The 24447-nt window shown below is 39.9% G+C and overlaps 1 protein-coding gene across 6 annotated transcripts in view; it reads left to right on the top strand.

Moving 5' to 3' along the window:
• Positions 1 to 24447, top strand: part of PNPLA4 (patatin like phospholipase domain containing 4) — a 40247-nt gene that overhangs the window by 1244 nt on the left and 14556 nt on the right. For 2 of the 6 annotated variants that reach the window (XM_067561006.1, XM_067561003.1), the window contains exons 2-7: positions 600 to 818; positions 2195 to 2540; positions 3515 to 3632; positions 13064 to 13248; positions 18762 to 18856; positions 19032 to 19167. In XM_067561006.1, the coding sequence (XP_067417107.1) occupies positions 2382 to 2540; positions 3515 to 3632; positions 13064 to 13248; positions 18762 to 18856; positions 19032 to 19167 (693 nt within the window). In that variant the 5' untranslated portion in view covers positions 600 to 818; positions 2195 to 2381. Of the gene's footprint in view, positions 1 to 599; positions 819 to 2194; positions 2541 to 3479; positions 3633 to 13063; positions 13249 to 16951; positions 18617 to 18761; positions 18857 to 19031; positions 19168 to 24447 lie in introns of those variants that run through there. The other 4 variants (XM_067561004.1, XM_067561005.1, XM_067561007.1 and 1 more) reach the window with 3 other exon arrangements.

The raw sequence follows: 24447 nt of genomic DNA, 5'->3' as shown, positions 1-24447 counted from the left end.
CAGACAGGGAAGTTCTTCTGTGTAATTGCTTAGAGCTTGTATTTATAGTTATGCAGCTGTGTTGGTCCCAGGATATTAGACAGGGTGGGTGAGGTAATTGATTTTATTGGACCAACTTCTGTTGGTGAAAGAGACAAGCTTACAGAGACAAAGCTCTTCAGTTTGAAAGTTTGATTCTTTCACCAACAGAAGTTGGTCCAATAAAAGGTGTTACCTCACCCACCTTGTCTCTAGAATTGTATTGTCACTTGCAAAATATGGCCCAATCCTGCAAGCTAATCAGTGCAAGCAGAGTCTTTATGCATCAGTTTGCATAAGTGGGACCTGTGTTACTGACTATTTTGTAGGTCTGAAAATTTGTGTGTCCAATTTGCCCTATAAGTAGGCTTTCCCAGATGAAGCCTATATCCTGTGACCATCACTCATGGGAATAATTCAGTTGAAGTTAATGAGACTCGTGTGCATAGATGTTTAGCACATGCATAATGTTTGCAGATCAGGACCTAAATTGCAGGGACTCAATATAGTAAATGTTGGGTGTGATCCACAAAGGATCTTGACACTGAAGCCCAATTTTTATGCATCCCTATGATCTGCAGAACTCCTGCTCAGCTGCTGCCTAACCTAGAAGGTGCTTAAACCCTCTCAGTGCCTGTGTTTGTGCCTCTAGGCACAGTGTGCTGCTGCCTCGCTCAGCCCTCAAGTGCCTAAGACCAGAGCAACTAGCAAGCTAGAGAAGATAGGCATTTGGCCACCTAAATAACATGCAAGGCCTGACCTAATGGGCATTCTCTGAGGTTGCCTATTGGGCTCCTAAGGTGAGTTCACATGAAATAATGGGGTGGAAGAGAAGCTTTTCTAACCTTTAGCCTGATAGTTAGGGCACTCACGTGGGATGTGGAAGGCCTTCAGTCAAGTCCATTTCTGCTGGATGAGAAGTGGTTTGAAGAGAAGAGTCATTCTAACTCTCTCTGCCCCGATTAATATTAAAGTGGAACAATTTCAATAGGAGAAATTGAGGGAGGCCCACATCAAAATATTCCATAACTTAGTGGTTAAGGCATTCATCTGATAGGTGGCAGAGCTCTGCTCAGATCTCTTTTAATCAGGCAACATAAGTAGTCTAACCACTAGGCTGTATCTTATAAGGGAGGTCCTCCTTCACAAAAAACAGGCAGGGCTGGAGAGTGGAACTCGTCCGTGGGGCCTGATCACTTAGTGTCTGTTTTAAATGTAACAAATTTACTTATGCCGAACAGCTTGATGAGCAATAAACTGCACAAAGATACAAAGATGTGCCTGTGTAAAGCTCATTGCAGGATTGGGGCCTAAAATAAGTATATACCAAGCAAAACAGCTCTTCTGCAGTTGCATGTATCTGTTGCTGTGCCATTTACTGGAGAAATACAACTATTCAATTCATTTCAAACCATTACAATTTTAGGTTATGATCCTCTAAAGCACTGGTTCCCAACCTTTCTGGCTTGAGGGCCACAGATATAATTTTTAAAACCCTGAAGGGCCACCAGTACCTGCCAGCAGCCCCCTCTCGCAGCCAGACTGAAGGAGTTCAGTGAGGAGGCTGCCTTCCTCTTCTCTGTGGTTTCCCTGCTGCAGCCAGGGGGATGGGAGATTAGCATCTTGTAGCCACATGTTCTCCACCTGGGTCCCTGGACGGTAACCCTTCTGCAGCCATTGCCAGGGGGACTGGAGATCAGTGCTCCCTCTCCCTCCAGCAGGGACCCCAGTGCTTTGGGACCCAAGCAAAGTGCTATGCTGTCTGCTGGAGCCTGGGGAGAGGAGTGCTATCTCCCCTCCCTCTGGCTCTAGTAGGGACCCTAGTGCTTAGGGATCCAGGCAAAAGGCTTTGGTGTGCTCCCTGCTACAGCCAGGGGGAGGGGAGTGCTGATCTCCCATCCCCTTGGCTGCAACAAAGAGCCTGCACCCGACTTTAAGTGGTGCGGCAACGTGCTCCACCTGGATCCTTAAGCAGCGGCTCCCTATGTAGCCAGTGGGAGGGAGGGGAGCTGCAGGCCACTTTGAAAGCCTACATGGGTCACAGATGGGGAACCACTGCTCTAAAGGTTGACCATGTCAGTGGGACTCCACATGCAGGGGTCCCATTGCAGGGCCAGGGACTTAACCTACAGCTGCTTTTTTACCACTCGGTTTTGGCTTTCTTTGTTTTCACCAGGTATTTTAAAGATTATTGGATGATGGCACATCTCCCTTGCATAACCTTGTAAAGTCCAGCAATAAACTCAGCTGTTGGTGTTGTATCTACCTAATTCATTACAAGTCTGTGGCAATAAAATGATCCTGCTCTGAGCACATCCATTTATTGTTACATCATCTGGATTCAGGGCCTACTTTGCAGAGGAATGTGGGCCACTAAACGCATGTGTAGCACCCAAAGGCAATGGCCTCCGTTGAAAGAGGATGGACTGCATGGTTGCATATTTTTAAAAATTCAGCAGTTTTGGACTGGTGTTATGGGTTACTGCAATCTAAGAGCCACACATGTTAAATCTACATATCATGTAAGTATCTACTTATATTTATTTTTTTTTCTGTAGTGTTATAGGTATGCATGGTGCTCTTTCAATAACAAGACCAGGTCCCTTCTTTTAGAGTTTACTGTCTTAGGGTTTGATGGATTGAAGGGACTAATCACATAAAGGATTGCAGGTTTGGATACTAATAAAGAAAAATGACCAGGCTAAGGGATGGAGGTAGGGAAGTAACAGAAGGCATTTGACTTGCTATATAGGTTTCTTGCAGTTCTAGATTTAAGAGAAAAATAAAATAAAAATAAAACCTCTGTGTAGTTCTAGGAAAAAGAAGATGATTACTAGTGAAAGACTAGCTGAAAGAAATGAGTTTTTAGGAGAGCTTTGCTGGAGGACATGGACTGAAGTGATTTGATTGACAGAAGTAGGGTTGTAGTCCTGTTTGTGTGTGGATGAATAAAAAAGACCAGAAAAAGTGGTAAAAGATTTGGTAAGATGGGATAAGAGCATAGAACTTGAGTATGAATATGGAAGGTATGCAAAGAATAAAGCCCAAGGCTGTGGAAGCATGATTGGAGTAGTGGATAAAATCATTTAAAATATAAAATTAATCTTGGTGTTTGCATATCATGTTCTAGACATGCTGTCTCTAAGTGGCAGAGCCTATTGTGCCGAGTTTTTGACCTCTACTTAGATTAGTTTAATTGTTGAAAGTATAAATTGTTGCATGTTTATTATAAAGAATAGCATAATAGCATATAACATGTTATATTACAATAGTGTGTTAGGCCCTTTACAAATACGCAAATGACATGGATCTTTAATTCACCTTTCTAAGGAAAACATGCCCAACTTGTTTTAAAGAACACATTGTAATTTTTCACAGCATTATTTTAAATACAGAAAAAAAATAAGCTGAAGCTTTCCTGCAACCATTTCCTTTGTTTCTTTTATTCTTTCCTTGAAAAGATTAACCTTTGATTGTCTGAATATGGGTGTCCCAGGTACAGAATGAATGGCTGATAATGGACATGGCAACTGCTGTTGATGCTGAGGAAGTTAAAACAGACTGTGGGAAAGGGCCCAAAGCAACATATGATGGAAGACAGCTCATGATGAAAGGTGTTTAATACTTTTTTCTCAGTTTAACCCCAAATATCTTGTTTTTATTCTAAAGTTACTGTATAATATGGATTTAAGTGTTTTGAGGGGGTGGGGAAGAATATACAGGAATTTTTTATTGCCAGTAAGAAAGGGATTTTGTATTTTTTCCAAAGTGCACTAAATAATATGGTTCACTGGGGTACATGCTGCAAATAAAACAAAATCCCAATTTCATTCACCCAATACACTATTGGTTCGATCAAGTTGAAGTTGTTAGTCTTTCTGTATACTTCATTGATGAGTCAGAAGAAAGTGGAACAGTCTACTGAATGACTAGGACACAATCTGGTATTTTGTAGTTCTTTATTAGACAACTTTAGCTTGTATGGTAGCACAAGGTGACTTGGCAATGGAATGTGTGTGTGTTTTGGGCCAAATCCAAAGCCCATTTTGAATCAGAGCCTTTGGATTTGATGCAGCTCACCAACTTGGAGCTTTTTCTGGTTTTGAAGAGAAACTAAAAGCAGACACTCATAAGTATTTATCCCTAAGTAATTTCTTGTTGCTTATTAAATTGATAGTTATTTTACAATCCCTGGAAAGCTGCCCCAGTGTGAGTGTAGATTTGTAAATACATTGCATCTCTTCCTTTCATGCCTTTGCTTATTTTCTCAAGATAAAGTCAAAGATAAATTGTAGCAATAGCTTAAGCTTGTTTATTGAGCTAGCAATGCATTGTAGCTAACCATCCAATTTACTAATGTAATATTTTGTCTTTTCATTTAATGCAAATATTTATTATATCTCATTTGAAGTGCTTGATTGCTCTCATTCAGTATAAAGTGGCCCACTTGTTGGGAGTTTTTCCTCTTGTTAAAAAAAACTTGGTGAAATAAGTCAATAGCAAATGTTAGGTTGCAGGGTTTCTTTTTTTTTAAATATTTTTTTACTATTTGTGTAACAACATATTTCAGAAGCCCGAACAGAGATTGAGGCCACATTGTGCTAGCTGCAGTATATACAAATAGTAAGAGACAAACCTGGCCTGCTCTCAAATGCTTAGTGTAAGGTCCCAGTCCTGCAATATGTGTAGACCAGTGAGTGAGCAAATACCCTTTATCCGCCCACATGTATTACATTGCAGGATCAGGGCCTAAATAGCAAAGGCCTGGTAAAATAACTGCAGTTCTAATAAAGGAAGTTTTAAATGTTTTTTGGGGGGCAGGAGAGAGTTAATTCCAAATTTGAATTGGTTTGATACATAGATATTTTGAGGCAGAGGGAAGGGGACAGAACTTTAACAAAACAAAGGATTAGTTATATGAGTTTTTTTCCATTTTAACTACCATACTCCAATGCTACAGATATATAAATACTCTTAGGTATAATACTCTTTTATTTACATACTCTATAATACTCTTAGGTTGTTTGGCTCTCCTTTACCCAGAGCTATACCCCAGTGACCCAGTATTGGCATCCTGTAGTATTTTCTGTACCCTTGCCCACTTGTTCAGAATGTCAGTTTTGCCATTGCCTAGGGACCCTTTCTCATTAGCTAATTTGGTGCAAGGAGCTGGAGCACAGGTGTAAGTCTGTCTCAAGAAATCTCTTTTGTACGAAAGACCCCTACTTCAGGGCATAGAGTTTGCTATGTCTGCTCTGTTCTTGCTTCACTGAAGATGCAGGAAGGATTTTGATGCATGGGACATGGGTGAGCCAAAGGCAGGAAGGATTGATTTGGGGGTGGGAGGGTGCATAGCCAAGGCAAGCTTGTCTTCTTGCTTTGCAATGTCCCAAAGGTATTCTGTGTAACAGGAACATCAATTAGGGCAGCCCTTAGGATTGTCCTAGCCTGTGCCATGTGGCAAACCAGCCCCTAGAAGTCTCTGAACAGGGGAGGTGGAGCTGTCTCCCTTCTGTCCCTGCAACAGCACTGAGATGAATCTGCACTTAAGTCATGTTTACCTCTTTCTGCATCCCGTAAGTGCACAACTATGTTCTTTGAAAAACTAGCAAGCAACAAATATCTGATGTTCCCAGATACCACAGTCAACATCAAATTCAATGTAGATTAAACAGGAGAGGTATTTGTTAATTTGGAGACTAAAGAGAAAACAAAAAATGTTAGGTGAAATGTACACACTTTATCTTGGAAACTAAAATAAGACTCTGAAAATTGGCATTGAGGTTATGGAGAAGTATAGAGGAAAACAGATCTCCCAACGAGCTCCATAACAGATCACAGCTTTTGGTTTTAGTTAGTCTGTGTCACTTTTCATATCTTTTCTATATCCTTGCACTTCAAAAAGCATAGGCATCACCATTTCAGTACACACTAGGGTTAGATTCTCTTACATGTGTAGGTGTAACCAAAAAAAAAATCTTTTCAGAATACACATCTTAATTTTGCTCGCTCCCTCTTACACTTCTGTTATCTTCCTTCTTAAAATACACTTTCTGTGGCATTTGTTTTGTCTTTATAGTCATATATATTCTCCAGTTACTTTTCTCATGTATCACTTAATTTGCTTCTCATACAGCTAATTGGTTTACAGTATGCCTCACCTTTCTTGAAATAGACAACTATTATTTTGTAAATTACAGTTTCACATTAGTGCTTTTGCCAAGGAATAAAGTTCTATGAATTAAAGATGACAGTTATAACTAAGTTAGTTCTATATAGAAAAATAGATATTAAATATACAGATAATTATCACACAGTCTTCTTGATTTCTTCCTGTCACTAAAATCAGCGCCAGTAGACAAATGGAGAAATCCTTACTCCAGAGTTAATAGGAATTTTACCATTAACTTCAGTGGATCCAGGATTTCACTCATGGTTTCCATATAGGAAATGAGAACAATCAGAGTAGTTAAACTGAATTTTTGAGGCCTGTGGGGGATTTCGGGTAATATTGCTGTGTGCTGTTAAATAGCTGTGGACGGGGGGCTGCACAGCTGTAGCCATTGTGGATTAAGTGATTCTTTTTTATATATATATATATAATATTCCCTCACAAAAAAGTTAGAGACGAGGTAGGAAGTGTTTTTCAGTGAAGTCCAATTAACACCATCTAAAAGGTACACTTTAAATTGTAAGATTTTTTTTTTTTTTTTTAACCAAAAAAATCCACATACATTAAGGATTCTTTCTATGCTATTTGATCCAGTCTGAATGGAAAAGATTCAACATACAAGGTTAGAACCATTGGTTTAAAACCCCTGGGCCGCTTGCAGCCAAATTAGCACACAGCTGCAGGGACACTCTTAGGCCTGGTCTGCACTGCAAAAGTAGGTAAACAGAATGCGGCTTCCGTCGACCACATAATGTATGTGTCTTCACTGGCTGGTCAGTTCCATCATCTTAAATGGTGGAAAAATTCCACTTAATAAAACCATCTCCGCAAGTGGCGTAGTGCTGTAATCAAATTGTTTGGGTCGAATGAGTGGCAGTGTAGATGGAGCACAGCGTAAATCGATGTGATTGGCCTCCGTGAGTTATCCCACAATGCTCTGCTGTGACTGCTCTGCACCTTTGCACTCTGCTGTACTGTGGCCACGTACAGAGGAAAAACAGCCCCTCCCCACAAGCCCTGGGAAATTTTGAATTCCTATTTTCTGTTTTGTCAGCGTGGAGAGAGCTTACCAGCAGAACTGATCATAGCGACTGCATTCCCCAAATGCACTCCAGTTTGGAGTCGACCTGAGGTCTGTGGGGCAGAGTCTGTTCTGCCTCAGCTCCGAACCAGCAAAAGGAATTTAGATATTTACGAAAAGAGATCACGTGGCATGTTGGAAAAAGGGGCACAGGGGGACATGCAGCCAGTGCCACTTTAAAATCAGAGTTTTGAGGCAGGTGTATCAGAAAACTTGGGAGGCGAACAGTCGTTCTGGCTTGCCAGCAAAGACATGCCGCTTTTATGTGGAGCTGCATGCGATTCTCAGTGGTGATCCTACCACTGTACCACCATGCAGCATGGATACCTCAGGGGAATCCAGGATGAACAAGGAGGACTCTGTGGATGAAGAGAAGGAGAACAGGGGCCAGGCAACTAAGAAATCCATTCTACCTGAAAGCCAGGAGCTGTTTGTAACTCTGGAACAACCCAGCCGGATGCAGGACAGTGTGAGTGACCGAGATGCCGTGGAAGGCAAATCTGGTGAGTATGTACTGCAAATCTCATTGCTATGGTTATCTACCCAGTCCAACTTCTTGTCATAGCGGGGAAAAAACCTGAGTGTGGTGGTAGGGATGAGCTTCCTCATTATTAGTTCACCTAAGCAAGGGGCTCCCCTCTGGAAAAGAATGTTTTTATGTGCACAGGGATGCTCCGAGATTCCTCTGTGGATATCTCCAGGAAACTTTCATTTAGATACACTGTGATCCTTTTGCAGAAGGTTTCTGGGGAGAGTAGCCTTATTTCTTCCACCACGATAGGACATTTTCCCCTTCCACTCTCTTATTAATTGTGCAGACATCATCACGGAACACAGCATAGCAGCATAAGGGCCAGGCCTGTACCTAGGTGCTTGCAGTATATCCTCCTTTTCCTCCTCTATTACCCTCAGGAGACTAATATCACTCATGGTCACCTAGGGAAGATGGCATAGATTTGCAATAACTGCTCCATACAATTGTTTTTTTTCCTCTGCCATGGGAGGTTTTTTAGGGTACGTAAACTACAAGATACAAGACAACACGTGGTTGTGATGGGTTTTAGGGGTTGCAAGATGTGTGCCCACATATGGTTTCTCCCGAGGGAATTTCACACCCTTCCCACACCCTCTGTACTGCTTTTTCAAAAAAACCAATTTTTGGGCGGGTTGGGGGCACAACAATCCTGCTGGTTGGAGAACTATGGACTTACCTTAACATGCACTATGGGGATTTCCCTGAAATGGATGCACCAGCCCCTTACTTACCATGGCTGGAATGGCACTACAACTCCCTGCAATAGGTACAGATTGATATGTGGGTCTGCCGTTCCCTTGGGAATATAAAGAGGAGTTACAATGTAAGAATAACATTGCTTTGCATCCATGGGGTCGGCTAATGGATACCTTGTGCTTTACTTCCTTTTCAGTGGACAGTGCTGCCTTCAGCTCAGCATCTACTACTCTTGGTGACTGCCTGTTGCAGATTAGAAGGCGGGGGGAAAGAAAATCGGGATGACATGTTCACTGAGATAATGAATGCCTCAGCAGCTGCTGATTCAGAACTAAGAGCCTGGAGAATTTCATTATCGGATAAAATGGACATGGAGAACAGGAAGGCGGCCCAAGAATGTGAGCATGCAACGCAGGATGAGATGCTGTACATAACGAGGGATTAGTTGGACATGTTGAGGAGCTTGGTTGAGCTTCAAGAAGATAGACTCCCTCTGCAGCCCCTGCAAAACTCTCAGATCATGCACTCTTTCCTACCCCTCACCCCCACGCGATCTAGAATGAGGTTGAGGAGGGTGCAGTATATGCTCACTCCCCGCCGGGTGAGGGGAGCAGAAAGAGGTGCCGGCCTCTTTAAGAAATGGGAATGTGTTTGCTGTTTACACAGTGAAACTTTGCTCAGTGTCCCCTCAGAGCCCCATTACAATGCATGCAAAGTGTTGAAATAACTTCCTTTCCCACCACTGTAATTGTAATAACCAACAATAAAAATTTACCGCTTTAAAGATGGTTACTCTTTCTTTATTGAGACTGTGGGGATTACCTCTGAGGGGAGGGGGTCTAGCACAGTGTTTTGGTGCTGGGGGATGGGAAGGGAAGACAGAACACAGATTTTTCAGAAACATTGTCTCACTGCAAAACCAATTTTTCAAGGCTTCCCTGAGGCATAGTGCTCTGCAGTTGGCTCTCGGTGTTGCACTGCTGTCTGGCTGATCAAAATTGGCAGCTAGCCTATCTGCCTGGATGACCCAGCCCAACGGGAAACAGACATTATGGAGCACACAGCATGCAGAGATAACTGCTGGGATGTTCTTTTCACTGAGGTCTAGCCTAGTGAGTGCACCAGCGAGCCTTTACATGTCCAAATGCACATTCCATGACCATTCTGCACTTGCTGAACCTATATGTCCTCGCCATCCAGTTGCCTGGTGTACGGCTTGATCAGCCAGGGGAGCAGGATCTTCAGGCATCACTATTGGCATTTCAACATCACCAATATTTATTTTTTGGTCAGGGAAGAAAGTTCCTGCTCGCATTCTTTTTTAACAGACCTGAGTTCCTAAAAATGCATGCATCACGCACCTTTCCAGACCACCCCACATTGATGTCAGTAAAGCATCCTTTGTGATCCACCAGGGCCTGCAACACCATTGAGAAGTATCCCTTTTGATTTATGTACTCTGTGGCCAGACACTAAAAGTCCACTTACCATGGGCGGGGGGAGGGATTGGGTCATCAACCCACACCAGCCATGGGTGTAGTTTGGGGCCATTGCCCCCCAACCCTGATTTCTGCAAGCGCCGAGTCAGTAAGGCAGGAAGAAGCATGGGCTAGGGCCGGGAAAGAAGGGGACGGGAGAGTGAAATGGGACAGTGTGGAGAGGAATTGAAATGGGGTGAGGCAGGAAGGAGATGGGGCGTGTGGGATTAGGAGCAGGAGCCTGGAGAGAGTAAAGGGAATGGGGCAGGGATGACTGAGTGCTGCTTCCTTGCTTCTGGGCATCCACACCAGAGGCCTCTGGAGAAATGTGACTCGTGCCCCCCCACTAGCCACAGCTATGTGCTGCCTCTGAGGGGGATGATCAGGCTGCGGCGCGCCTTGGCCTACCTGCAGCAGCCAGCACCCGGCTGCCTGTCCGCTGCTGGCCATGTCCAGACCTGGAGATCACAGCCAGAGCAGGAGGCTGCCCTGTAAGTCCCATCTCTGGAATAGGAGGGAAGGAAGATCTGGTGTGAGGTGGAAATTTGTCACGAGGGTGGTTTCCCAGCTAGGGTCACCTATGGCTTGATGGATCAGATTACCCTTGCTCCTGACTGTCTGGGAGCAGGCATCAAGGGACATGTGCCAGACCAGGCAGCCACAGCAGGCAGGGTGGTATATATTGCATTGATGCAGCCCACATAACACAGAGAAAGCTGCATATGTGGTGTACAACAGTAAATAGGTTGAGAACCAGTGGTTTTAAACAAATTACAGACTTCAGTGTATAAAATGTATCAAATTATTTCTTGAAAGTGTATTGATACTTTTTCATAGACTTTCAACAAGAGCTTTTTAGGTGTTTTTATACCTGTATACAGAGCGGAAATCTTTCTACCCTTCCTGCTTTTAATCTTTACTAAATGAAGAAAACAAAAAAAAATTAACTTTCTGTTATGGGCTTCTCTTTCACAATGATTTATTTTTTTGGTCATTCATCACAGGACCATATGAACCCACCTGAAACCTGTACTGTATACATAGGGTGTGCTATAGGCATGCAAACTAAATTTGAGAAAACAGAGTTCAAATATTCCTTCAGGTAATGAGAATTAATCAAATCTGTCCATAGTGACTGTGTGACCTTATGTGAACATATGTTTGAGAAGCACACTGAGCCTGAACAACCTTACTATTGTAGTACCATTGGCATGCATTAGCACCCTCAGATAAATTTACCTTTAAAATACAATATATTCAAAGATAATTAATTATAGCTTACATTTTTGCATGGTTTACAAGTCCAGTCCAAAACACACAAAAGAAGTTGCATGGAATAATTGAATTATACAGAGAAAAAATACATAAACTAGTTACTGGGTTTTGGTAATGCTAGTAAGAAGATAATTTATGAAGAAAAACACAAAGATATATTTAATTAGAGTAACAAATCTATTCATGTTAGGTATTCATCTAGACCTTTGTTTTAGGAGCTAATAGTATCTTGAGGCTGAGACAGTAACTCGTACAATATAGTCTAGCTCTGTTCTCCATACGCTTTTAACACACACTTCTTAATCCTTTGCTGAAGGTCTGAGATCATAAGAGTTAGGCCTTCTGTGCATACTTAGCTTAGAATAAGCAATAAAAAAAAATCTCCTATACAATATATGGAATTTATGATCCGCAGTGGCAGAATTTTCCAGGTTTCTGGAGGTATATAAGAAGTTAGACCTTTTGGGTTTTGTCTACATGAAATAATTTTAGAGAAAAAAAATTTCTCCAATATTGTTGCTAGTTCAGTTGAGCCAGGGGTAGCTCTGTATGTACAACTTTGAATTTAAGAGATCTAATAGCATTGCTTTGGACACTTGTCCTCCCTAAATCTGAGAGTAAATTCAGGTCTGTAAGAAATTTCAGATTCCTTTGTTACACTTCGGGCAATTGAACTCTAGTTAATGCCACATTTAATATTAAGTGCTCTAGATGCCATGCTAAGCCATTTTTCCTTAAGGTAGGCAAAGGCCTCAATCCTATATACTTACATACATGCTTAACTTTATTGTTGTAAGTAGTCCCATTTAAATCAATTAGTCGCCAAAACCTCCTTTCTCCCAATTCCACGTGAATTCTAAATCCTATAAGACATATAAATGAATATAGGGCACATGCTTCTCATACCTCCACTATTTCCGCAAAAACCCAAAGTAATATATCTGGGCACAACAGAGCACTTTAAAAATTAAATTTCAACTTAAATTTCCTTTTTTATATTTTGTTAGTTTAACTTAGACTCTGAACTCCTTTAAGGTGTATGTGGTGGTTTTTGTTTTACTTTTTTATAACTATAATTTGTCTCTTTTGTGCTTTCTCACAATTGCAACTATAATGTGTTTTCCTTTCTCTGAATAAGAAATGCCCTTTATATAAATTTGTCTGTGCATTATTGGATGCTGATGGTAGCATTTCTAAAGTAAATTAATTCCAGTAATGAAAGGGGAAAAAGTGTTTTTCTGAGAGGACTATTTTAGATTCTGTACTGCACATTTAAAGGGAATATGATGACCAGATGTAATTATCTACAATTCTGAGCAATTTTAACCATCTCAGCCAGCAGCAAAATGGGTTTTAAACTGTACCAATCCATCAAACAATTCTGGAAAATGACTAGAATCATTTTTTTTTTTTTTTTAAAGTTGTCTTTACTGAGTAGTCAGATATGGGAAAACATATCTACTCAATATACACTGTTAAATGTTTTAATTTAATAAAGGAAAACAACATTTATAAAAACCCTTTATTAATATTTTACTATGGATAAAAATAATTTTCCAGTTGGAACAATAGAAATGGAGCAATATTTGGCTAAGCAGCATTTTGAATACAACTGCCCTGAAGTTCAATAATGCTGAGTAACCTACAACGCCTGTTGAATTAATTGGGGGTTGAAGTTGCTCAGCACCTTTGAAAATAAGCTAGCTGTTTTTAGATATTGTGTTTATGCATGTTATACAGCAAAAAATAAATGTGTGTTAAAGCATTTAACTGATCTATCTCCTGACTGCAAAATTTTGTTTCCACAGCAAAAATGAAACATCTCAATCTGTCATTTGCAGCTTGTGGGTTTCTGGGTATATACCACTTGGGGGCAGCATCTGCTCTTTACAGGCATGGTAAGAAGTTATTGAAGGTTGTGAAGGCTTTTGCAGGAGCTTCTGCAGGATCACTGGTTGCCACAGTTCTATTAACAATGCCAGAAAACATAGAGGTAATTGAAGAGTAACTAATTAATTTAGAATATAGTATTACTTAAAGGATTTAAATTCCTAAAGTAAGATTTTTAGGTTGGGATTATTTTTATTTATTCAACACATTTTTTTTTTTTGCAGTTTCCCTAACAAAGAAAATTTGTGTGTGTGTATAATTCTCATACAGTTTTTAAAAACACTTATTAACTAATGGAGTATGTGCTCAATTTACATTATAAGATTATATTTTAGCTGTATAATTATAAAGTCATATGGATAAAGATTTACTGAGGTATATAAATTCATACATACACATGTGCACTCACTATTTGTATCCTTGTAGTTTAGGAGACACTATGAGGAGGGAGGAGATGAGAGAGATTTGTGCTAGTGATATGCTTTTAATTTTTTAAGGTTTCTGCCCTACGCTGACTGTTTCAGCCAGCTGCTGGCACCTTACTGTTCAATAAACATGCACTGCTGTTCTGTTAAGGAAGGAGATACAAGGAACAGACAGATAATATCAATCAAGTAAGAAAGCAACACATACAGTTATAGGCTTTGATTCTCCATTTTGTCCAAGGTCTGATTGGGTGGAGCAAAGGGTGGGAGGGGGCATGTTTCCACAAAGCCAGTGTGGCTTTCCGATTCAGGGCCATGTGGCCCTGCACAATTTGGGGCTGTCCCTGTGAATTAATGCTAGTGGAGGATGATGTATAGCTGAGATCTCCTCTGCCATTCCTCTTACCTGTCCCACCCAGACCTTACCTCCTCCTCCTGTAGCCTGTAGGACTAGCCTGCTTGCTTGCATATATATATCTTTTCTTATAGATTTAAGTATTGTTGTTTTATTATAATAGCACCATAGATTCATATTAAAGTATTATAGCTGTAATGCAAGGTACTTTACAGGCCACATCCTGTATGAAAGCTAAGGCAGTTAGCATACATATGTTTGGGACCTTTGGCCCAGATAAGTAATGATACATTAAAGGATAAGACATATATGATTATAACTTTTACCCTAGATAAGTCAGGGGGCATCAAAACAGTCTTAGTTTATGCCCTGAGTAAACTTCACAGATAAACCACAAAACCCACAAAAGGGCCAGAAATAACGAAGGTGAGATAAGTGAACTGTCTGGAACCATTTGGAAAGGATATGGATATGTCAATAATACGCACGAACTTGCCAACCTATAGAATAAGTGTACCTTAATAATTCAGGGGTGAAGAATCCAAGTTTGGACTTGGAAGGAGGACCCATATTGTTCAGGTGTGAGTATATTAATCCAAAGCATAGTGTGTGTGTGTGTGTGTGTGTGTCTTTAGAATAAGACTATAATCCTATCCATTATCCATTTGATTATTCATTTTCTTTTAATCCATCATTTATCTATCTTTTTATGCTATCTTAATAAAAGCTTATAAAATTATACAGATTCGGTTATCAGCATGAGCATTCCTGATGTGCACCCTGGGGGTCCCTATAAAACTCTTTTGGGGCCTGATTCTGGGACTAGATCCTCATTATCTTCTGATCAGATCAACTGGCAAGCCTATAACCTCATTCAAATTAGTAAACACCCAGAAATCAGGCAACACTCCTTAGGTTGGAAGTGGGGAAGGGGACAGGTGGGGAAGGAAGCAGCAGAGTTGTCTGGTGGAGAGTTCTCTGCAGCAGCAATTCTCCACAGCTACCTTGGCTGGTTTAACGGCACTTTACACTTCTTATGCAGCCCAAAGTGGCTTTAGTAGACCAGAGAATCCAACCCATAATGTAAAAATGAAACTAAATTATCATCCATTGACTACCAGCCCTAGCCCAAATGTCTACACAGTGATTTTACAGCCCCACAGCCCAAGACTCATAAGCCCAAGTCAGCTAACCCAAGCGAGTTGGGGGTGTTAAACTGCGGCATAGACGTAACTAAAAGAGCTTAGTTTTCCATATACATAACTTCTAGCAGTGTATTTTCCCTCTCTGGGAAAAATACTTTCCCTCTTTGTTAAATAACTTTGTACAAGCTTTGCAGAAGATCAAACTGTGCTAAACACAAATGATTGAACATTTAGTATCAATGGATTAAGCAATGATAAACCATCAATTTTGATATTAGGAAAATCTTATTTGAGGAATCAGATGGAAAATAAATTCAGTGTGTCACAATCTCTTGGCTTTCCTATTTTGTTACCAAGTTTGGGGCCTGAATAAGGGCTATTTGGCTGAAGTTCAAATAAAAGAAAGAGGAGTATGGCACTGATAGACTGCAGAAATCAGATAGATGAGGTAATAAAATGGATAGCTACTTCCTCCTTAAAGAGGGTTGCCTGTCTTGTGTTAATAAGGTGCACAAGCTAAGGGTCCTGTTAAACAGAGATTGAGAAATTTGCTGACCAAGGGCAAGTGGAAAATTAGGATGCATAAGTGGGTTGAGGTCAGCTAGGTCCATTTACCTCTTCTGTGACGGGAACTTAAGTTCTATTGCTTTGCTCACTTCTTCCTGCCCTCTTTCTGATAGGGCTCGTATCAATTTCAGCAGTGCTTGGTGTCACACAGCCTGACTCCAGTCTCTCTTCTCTTTGTCCAGTGGGCACGATAGTGGACACTCTTACTTACCAGATAGCATTTCTGTTTATACTGGGCGTCTGGGCAATAGGATTTTTATCCAGCCTGGCCCTAATTATAGGTTAAAATGTGGGAAAAGTTTTGTTTTTTCTCTTTTGTTGGAGTAAAGCACATATTACATTACATATTACATTGTGTGATTTTCATCAAATCTTGCATTCACAGAGATCATTTGAGCTCTCTGCCTTTCTTTTCATTTTTTAAAATTAACTTTTTCATCGTTCTGTATCTCTTGTACTAATGAAAAATTATGTGAGCCTTTCAGTGGACAAAATACTATCTCTTAATTCCTGTGGTTGTTAATCAAAGTTCAGTGTTGTGGATAGAAGGTGTTTCATTCAAATGTTGTATTTCTATTGAAATGTCTATCCAACTTTTCTGTCATTCTGTATTCTTACCATTAGCAAAAAAAATTCCATCTGAGCCAAAATATGAACAAAGAATGTTAGAAAGAACATTCCAACATAGAAGTATTTGATATCCATAAAAAATACTTTGTTAGAAAAGTTAGGGTTTTTTCAAATATGATTAAGTTAGACAAGTCATAATTAGGACTCTTTCCCTCCTGTGTTTTCAGAGCTCTTATATGGGTTTCTGAACCTGTGGACAGAGTCTAAAAGTGAAGTCAGCTGTAATTAAGGGTTGGGGAATAATGAATTAAAGAAGTGGTAGTAGTGTCAGTTACCTTGTGAGAGTTAGCCCAGAGGTTAGGACATTTACCTAGGATGTGCAAGGTGCCTAATGGGATTTTCAAAAGTGCCTAAGTAGATTAGGAACCTAATTTCTACTAGTTTCTGCATTTTTAGGCACCTCAATACTAAGTCACTTTTGAAAATGGAACTTAGGCTCCTAAACACACTGATGCTTTGAATATTGTAACTACTATCTCATTACCATAATTCCAAGTAGTTGTAAAAAAGATGTTCTTTCTGGTGGCAAAAGTGAATAATTCTTATTATAAATAGGTCATGTCATACAAGACAATAGCCCATAATATTGAATTCACCTAGTGTGTTCAAACTTATTCGCTTAAAATGAACAGATGATTTGGAATGTGTAATGCTTTATAGAGCCTTTATTTTTTAGAGCACAAGTTAAAATTCAGTTTGTCAGTAGATGCTATCTGATAGCTGTTTGACCTATGAGAAATAAGTTGGTCTCAGACATGTTAAAGTGAAGATTTGTTTGCAGTATAAAACTATCACAGTTGGCATTAAGACACACACATGTTGGCAATCCATACGCAGAGCCCGGGTAAGGAGACTAAATTGTTCTCTGTCACTTAGGTGATTGCTTACATGGACCAGATTTAAGACACACGAGAGATTGGGGAAGTTTTACTGCTGCCAGTGGTATATATCTCTTCTATGGATAGGATGCCTTCTGTTTTCAGAGCTGTCAATCTTTACCTTTTCTGAGCACTGATTTTTATAGTATGTAACTAAAAACAAACAAAAATTCCTGTAACCAGATGTCTCCAAATGATTGATCCAAGACTTTATTTTCAATTTATTTATTTATTTGCAACAAATTCAGCGTTTCATCATGCAGGAAGCTATTAACCAAAGAACCCTAAACTATTTACAGACTGTAATTATGTTTCTTGAAAACCAGTTTTGTAAACTGGATTGCATGTGCTTCAAGACACCGGAATCGGAACAGCTCTTTTCACAAAATAGTGTTGAAATTCATACAAACACAATTTTGTTAATCTTAAGCATTCAAAATCAAAAGTCCAGACTCTCTGAAAATCATTTTAAAAGCAAATAAATACTGGGTTCTTTTTATTTGCCTTATGACTGTTGAACTTCAGACATTTAAGAGTTCACATTTCTAAGCTTTGATCTGCATCTATGAGGTTTGGAAACTTCCTTTTTAAAAAAAATTGATATTCTTTCCAAAGTTTGTAACATGACATCAAGACCTGGGACTTCAAGAAAAACACTAGATGTTGCAAGACTCTTAATAAAATGGTGAGAGATGGCAAGATATTCAATACTTGCAAGTTTAAATATTAATTTCATATATTGTCACAAAATACATTTATTGTATATGAAGTAATAGTGTTCAGCAGCTTCAGAGATCTGGTCCTTAATTACATATAGGAAAGAAATTATTGGGTTGTTTTTACAGGATCAAAATTGTGTTCTTAGATTGTAGGCAGGATAGGTTTTATCAAATCCCATGTGGGTCAGATACAATATGACTTTTATTCCACTGTAAATTGCTGGTATATGCTGCAGATTGGTTTTCATAATGTCTTTTATATGTCAGTTTTGCCTATCCACTTTCAGATGTCACTAGTACTTGTTAATTTCACTCAGTAACTGCAGAAATTTTGAAGTTACATGCTTTTGCATAAGTAAGGAAAGAACCTTTAAATACCTTTTTAGTGTTTCTTTTTAAACAGCTGTGTTAAAGTACATCATCTGTATTTTTATCATTTAAGTGAATTTTAAGAAGTCTCTTTCTATTGAAAATCCTTGATATAAAAGCTAACTTCTGCAATGTTACATGCCAGTGATTCCTCATCTAATGGGTGGTATTAATAGAAAATAAACAGAATACCTTTGGGGGTTCACTTGGAAACATATACTATATATATAATTTACTCTTGCATTATTTCCCATGTAGTAGACACAACAAGTGAGATGCTGTGCTATGGAGAAGTAATTCATTAATCCTATCCACGTCTTCTTTGTCTATAATGAGACATGAGCAAACATTGTCTTCATCAGTTATCTTGTAACTCCTTTTTGGTAAAGTAAACTCCCATAAATTAATATGCTATGTGTAAACCATTTATGACACTACAATTATTTATAATTAATGTTTAGTGTAATTCAGTTGGACATGGTTTTTAATAACTACATAACCTTTCATACCAAATGTTTTAATTTTCAGGAATGCGAGGCGTTTACCTATAAGTTTGCAGAGGAAATTAGAAAACTGTACTTTGGTGCAGTAACACCAGGTTATGATTTCATGACAAGACTTAGGTAAGTATCTTAATGTCTTAATGTGATTCTATATAAAACTCATAATAAATGAAAATAGTGAGCATATACAAGGCTATTTGTACTATGGAAAGCTCAGCTTTCTCCCTCTTCTAAAATATTTATAAGCTGTTCTGTAATTAATGGTGAATAATGTTAATCATTTTCTTTATTATAGGGGAGGTATAGAGTCTTTTCTTCCTTCTAATGCTCATGAGATAGCAGAGAATCGTCTCTATGTATCAATCACCAACACTAAAAATGGAAAAAATTATTTGGTTTCAAATTTTGCCTCCAGGGAGGACCTCATTAAGGTAAAAAAGTTGCATATCACGTCTGTACATGAAAATGCATGCCTGTGTCCTGGGGTCTGAACTATCTTCTTTTTTTTTTTTTTTTTTTTTTAATTAATTGGGCTAAATCCTGTTCCTTTTACTAATTTGAGTAATCCCATTTATTTAAGTAAAACTGCCTGGATAAATAACGTAAGCAAAATTATAGTGGCACAGCAGCACCACTGTAGTTAAGTTTGTGTCACAACTTCTGTTTAAAAGTCAACGCTTTTAAGTCAGATTCCTCTGAAATTCGGTGTGCCTCATGGTGGTGCAGATTAAGGTTAGTGACCCAGATTTGGGCTAGGAGTTCCAGAGATACAAACCTGAAAAAACTAGCCATTTTTCAAAAAGATTATAGGTGGTGTGTTTTTGTACAGTGCAAAAGCCCAAGCTATTGTTGTGATGCAGATCAAAATGATCTCAATCTGTTGAGTTTTACCCAAAGTTGTGCATAGCACCCTTTAAACCTTTGGGGGACTCAAAATGAGAACAGTATTTAAGAAAATGTAAATTATTTATAGAGTTCATGCAACAATACAGAAAAAACGCTTACAGGATTTCCGTTCCTGCCATTTTGTGGACTTCAAAGCTCAACTCTTGTACATAAGAATGGGCATACTAGGGGTCAGGTGAATGATCCATCTAACTCAGTGTCCTGTATCTGACAGCGGCCAGTTCCAGATGCTTCAGGGGGAATGAACAGAACAGGGCAATGTATCGAGTGATCCATCTTCCAACATCTAGTCCCATTTTCTGATAGTCAGAGGTTTAGGGACACCTAGAGCATGGGGTTGCATCCTTGCCAATCTCTGCTAATAACCATCAAGGGACCTGTCCTCTATGAACTTACCTAATTCTTTTTTGAACCCAGTTATAGTTTTGGTCTTTCAACTACCCATGGCAATGACTTTCACAGGTTACAGATTGACTGTGCATTGTGGGAACGAGTACTTCCTTTTGTTTGTTTAAACTTGCTGTCTGTTAATTTCAACAGGTAACCCCTAGTTTGTGTGTTATGTGAAGGTATAAATAACACTTCTCTATTCACTTCCTTCATACCATTAATGATTTTATGGTATAAATTATATCATCCCTTAGTCGTCTCTTTTATAAGCTGAATAGTTCCAGTCTTCTACATTTCTCATATGCAGCTTTTCCATATTCCTAAACATTTTTGTTACCCGTCTGTGTACTTTTTCCAATTTTAATGTGTCTTTTTTGAGATGGGGCAACCAGAATTGCACTCAGTATTCAAGGTGCGGGCTTACCATGGATTTTTATAGTGGTATTACTTTTTCTGTTTTATTATTTACCCCTTTTCTAATGGTTGCTAACACTGTTACCTTTTTTGACTACCGCTGCACATTGAGTGGATGTTTTCGGAGCACTATTCACAGTGACTACCAAGATCTTTCTTGAGTACTAACAGCGAATTTAGAGCCCATCATTTTGTATGTATAGTTTAGATTATTTTTGAAACTGCATTACTTTGCACTTATCAACACTGTAAGTCTTTAAAATCTGAATGATTACTCAATTTGCTTTGAAATTTGGTGTGCCTCATGGGGAGTCAGGATAGCATTATGATCCAAATTTGGGGTCATTTGACTGACGGGCTTCTGAGTGACAGAACCCTCCTGTCAGGGGGTGTATATAGCCTATGCTGATCCAGCAATCAAAGAGTTAATACAGGCACTGCTGTCCACTGCTGATTGGAAGCCTCACAGTGGGGCAGGGTGACTACCGAAGGAGTGAGCAGGCTAAAGAACGGAGCTCCAGCCAGCAAACTACTGAAGAGCTGCAGAAACAACAGCCTAGGAGGGGATGAATAATCAGCAGGCTGGAGAGCCTGAAGAGATCCAGGGGAAGGTAGCAAGAAGCTCAGGGCCTTGTGTGAGTTGAAGAACCCTGATTTTGCTTAGCCAACTTGAAGGCCCTGAGCTGGTACCCAGTGGAGTGGGCGGGCCTGGGTTCCTGTAGCAACTGCATAGTGGACTTGGAACTGAAGAAAGCCTTTTCAGACTACTAGGCACTAGTATTAGACTTTCAGCCCCGCTCAGCTAGGTGAGTCCAGGAGTTGTGCTATACTTGGCCAGAGGGGGTCCCGTTGCACTGACACCCCTCCCCCCCTCCCCAAAATAAAAAAAGTAGTTTATTTCTGCTGACTTGTATTGTTAAACTGAGAGATACCAATGATTGGAGTAATCACAGACCTTGTGGAGATTGATGGCTCTGAACTCACTCTTCAATTAACATATTTAAGGATGAGCTAATCACAAGCCTCCACCTAAGACAAAAGGAGTTTTCAGCTGAGTGGCTGGAGGTTGCTACAATTTGTGAGTCATGGATGGCGATTTTATTTTGAGTAATCAAAGTATTTGGGGGAAAAATAGACATGTGGATGCTTCCTGGGAGTTGAGGAATGAGTAAATAGAGGTAGAGGGTTTTCAGGCTGCAGCAAGTCAAGTTTTACCCATGGTGGTACATGGCACCCACTAGGTTTTTGGGGGACCCCTGTGAATGATGTTTAAGAACATGTTTCCTTATTCATTTGTGCGGTCTGGAAGGATTACAGTGCATAAGCACCAATAAAGAAAAAAAAACGTTAGAAGGTTTCTATGAAGCCACTTTATGCATGCCTGGGTAGTTCCAAGGAATGTGCCAATGAATTGCCCTTAGTGAAGACCTAGCCACTGACATGTCTGTGCAGCAAAGATTTAATAATTCATGTTGATTATGACATGTTGTTTCTGTTAAAATATAACATGTTTTTATTTTATGGGGAGGTTTATTGTGAGCATGGCAAAATAATTAACAGCTGGTCTAATCAGAATTTTTGTTTTGTCAGGTGAGGAGGAGCCAGGTGCAGAGGACTTTGGGGTGGGAGGACAGAAGAGGGGCTGCTGCTGCTGTTGAGGGGAAATGAGGACACGTAGGGGGGTGGAACACATGAAGAGAGGCTGAGGGAACTAGGCTCTACAGAAGAGAAGAATGAGGGAGGATTTGATAACAGCCTTTCACTACCTGAAAGGAAGTTCCAGGGAGGATGGAGCTAGGCTGTTCTCGTGGTAGTAGATGACAGAATTAGGAGCAATGGTCTCAAATTGCAGTGGGAAAGGTCTAGGTTGGATATTAGGAAAATCTTTTTCATTATGAGGGTGGTAAAGCACTGGAATGGGTTTCCTAGGGAGGTGGTGGAATCTCCATCCTTAGAGGTTTTTAAGGCCCGGCTTGACAAAGCCCTGGCTGGGATGATTTAGTTGGGGTTGGTCCTGCTTTGAGCAGAGGTTTGGACTAGATGACCTCCTGAGATCCCTCCAACCCTAATCTTCTATGATTCTTACCCATGTCCTCAAGTGAGCATACCAGCTCAGTTTCAGTATGCTCCTAGGCATATGTCTAAGGGTTGAGTTTGGATAGTAGTGGGGTAGTGGCAAAACCTGCAGCTGGACATTTGAATCGGGTTATTGGGAGAGAGCAATTACAATAGAAATGTTTGTATGGAGAGAATACATCAGGGAGATGGGTACCCTGCTTATGAGTGGTCTGATTATAGTGGGGAGTAGGCCAGGTTGGAAGCGGAAATGTAGTGAATAGGTCATGGGAGTGGTTGGAGAGGTATGCTGAAGCAGGGTTTGGGGGAGCCTGGGGAAATATAGGCAGGCTGGCTGGCTCAGTATGCAAATTGCAGGACATGATATGTACATTTGCCTAAATGGCTGCTAACTCCTAACAAAGTATATCTTTTCCTGTTCGAAAAACTAGGAAATTCATTGGCAGATAATTAATACAATACACATACTTTTGCTTTACTAACACCACAGTAGCTGAAATGTGCAAGTTCTTCACCTCCTTTCTCAACCCATTTACTGTCACCCACAGGATTTCCTCTAGCATTAAAGGACAAAAAAAGTTACCTACACCATCTTCTCTTTGCTCCCCTGCAGCTTGCAGTAGCCAGTGGAAATTATTTGTATACACTCCAGGTGCAGTAAGTTTTTTAGTTATACATACTCTAAATGGTGGAGGCAGTAGTTGTGCCGGCTTGGTAAATGTATGTTTGTGAGAAATGAGGACATACGTGGATTGAGATATGTGACTGCTATGATTATGGTATGAGGAGATGTATGTTTTGCACCCTCTGCTGTGAGCAAAGAGGAGAGTTGCATGTGTATGTTCAGGATCCACTGTGCATCATTTCAGTGCAGAATTGTCTATATTATATAATTAGCAGGACACGGGTCTTACTACAAAGGGTGTTGTCAGTGATAAGCTGGGATACGAGAGCAGTCTAAGCATTTATTATCTGCATGCACTCTGGGTGAAGTGAGTGGGGTCTATTTTTGATGTAGCTGTACTGAACACTAAAGGCAGTAGTGAAGTGTGTGTGTGAGATCTGTGAATTATTTTCAGGTGGATGACAGCTGTGATTGTGATATGAGAAGATCTGTTTTGTATCCTCTTGTGTGTGAGAAAAGGGAAGAGGTGCCTGTGTACCTTCAGGATGCAGCAAGTCTCATTTCTGTACAGAATTATGTAGGTTATGTCCATAGCAGGGCATAGGGCTTTTATTATAAAAGACATTGTCAGCCGTGGGATGGAATATGAGAGTATTTTAATGCCATTATGATAGTTAAATGAAAATGAAAGCTGAAATGATATCCTGAAATGGTGAGTAAGTATAAATGAGTTGTAAAAGCTAAAAGGCATTGTAAATTGTACACGTGTGGATTCTTTCTGGGATGTTGGCTAAGTATGTGAGTATATTCCAGGATCTGGAATCTCCTGAATCTGATAGTACCAAGGGCCAGTATGAGGATGTGTTATGTGCATATTGAGGCAATGCTCAAAGAGGATAGAGGGAAAGTGGTGTGGGCAACCTTTTATTTTTCCTTTTACTCCTTTAATAGTGATAGAGGGAATCCTGTAGGTGAGAGTGAATGGGTTTAAAAGGAGGTGAAGAGTTCCTGTGGGATTGGCAGAGTAAAGGCATGTGTGTTAATGGGATGTATTAGGACACTGCTGAAAGAGAGCAGATTTAAAGTTGCCTGGGCAACTTTAACTGCATTTCCTGTTTTTCAAAGTTTGTGTTTTGCTCAACTCAGCATTATGCTAGGGGACAACATATCACCAAGCAACCTTAATTCTGTGTTAACATAGTTGTTTTTTTTCTCTATAAGAAGAAGAGAAGGGGACAAGAGAAGAATATATCTAAAGGAAGTTCTTGTCTTCAAACAGGCCTAGACGCAGCCAAAAAAA

The sequence above is a fragment of the Emydura macquarii genome, unplaced genomic scaffold, assembly GCF_026122565.2.
Source record: "Emydura macquarii macquarii isolate MOO-44397 ecotype Brisbane River unplaced genomic scaffold, CSIRO-AGI_Emac_v2 contig_2362, whole genome shotgun sequence".
NCBI classification, from domain to species: Eukaryota; Metazoa; Chordata; order Testudines; family Chelidae; genus Emydura; species Emydura macquarii.
Note: the sequence above shows the minus strand (reverse complement) of the source record. Positions and strands in the feature narration are given on the sequence as shown.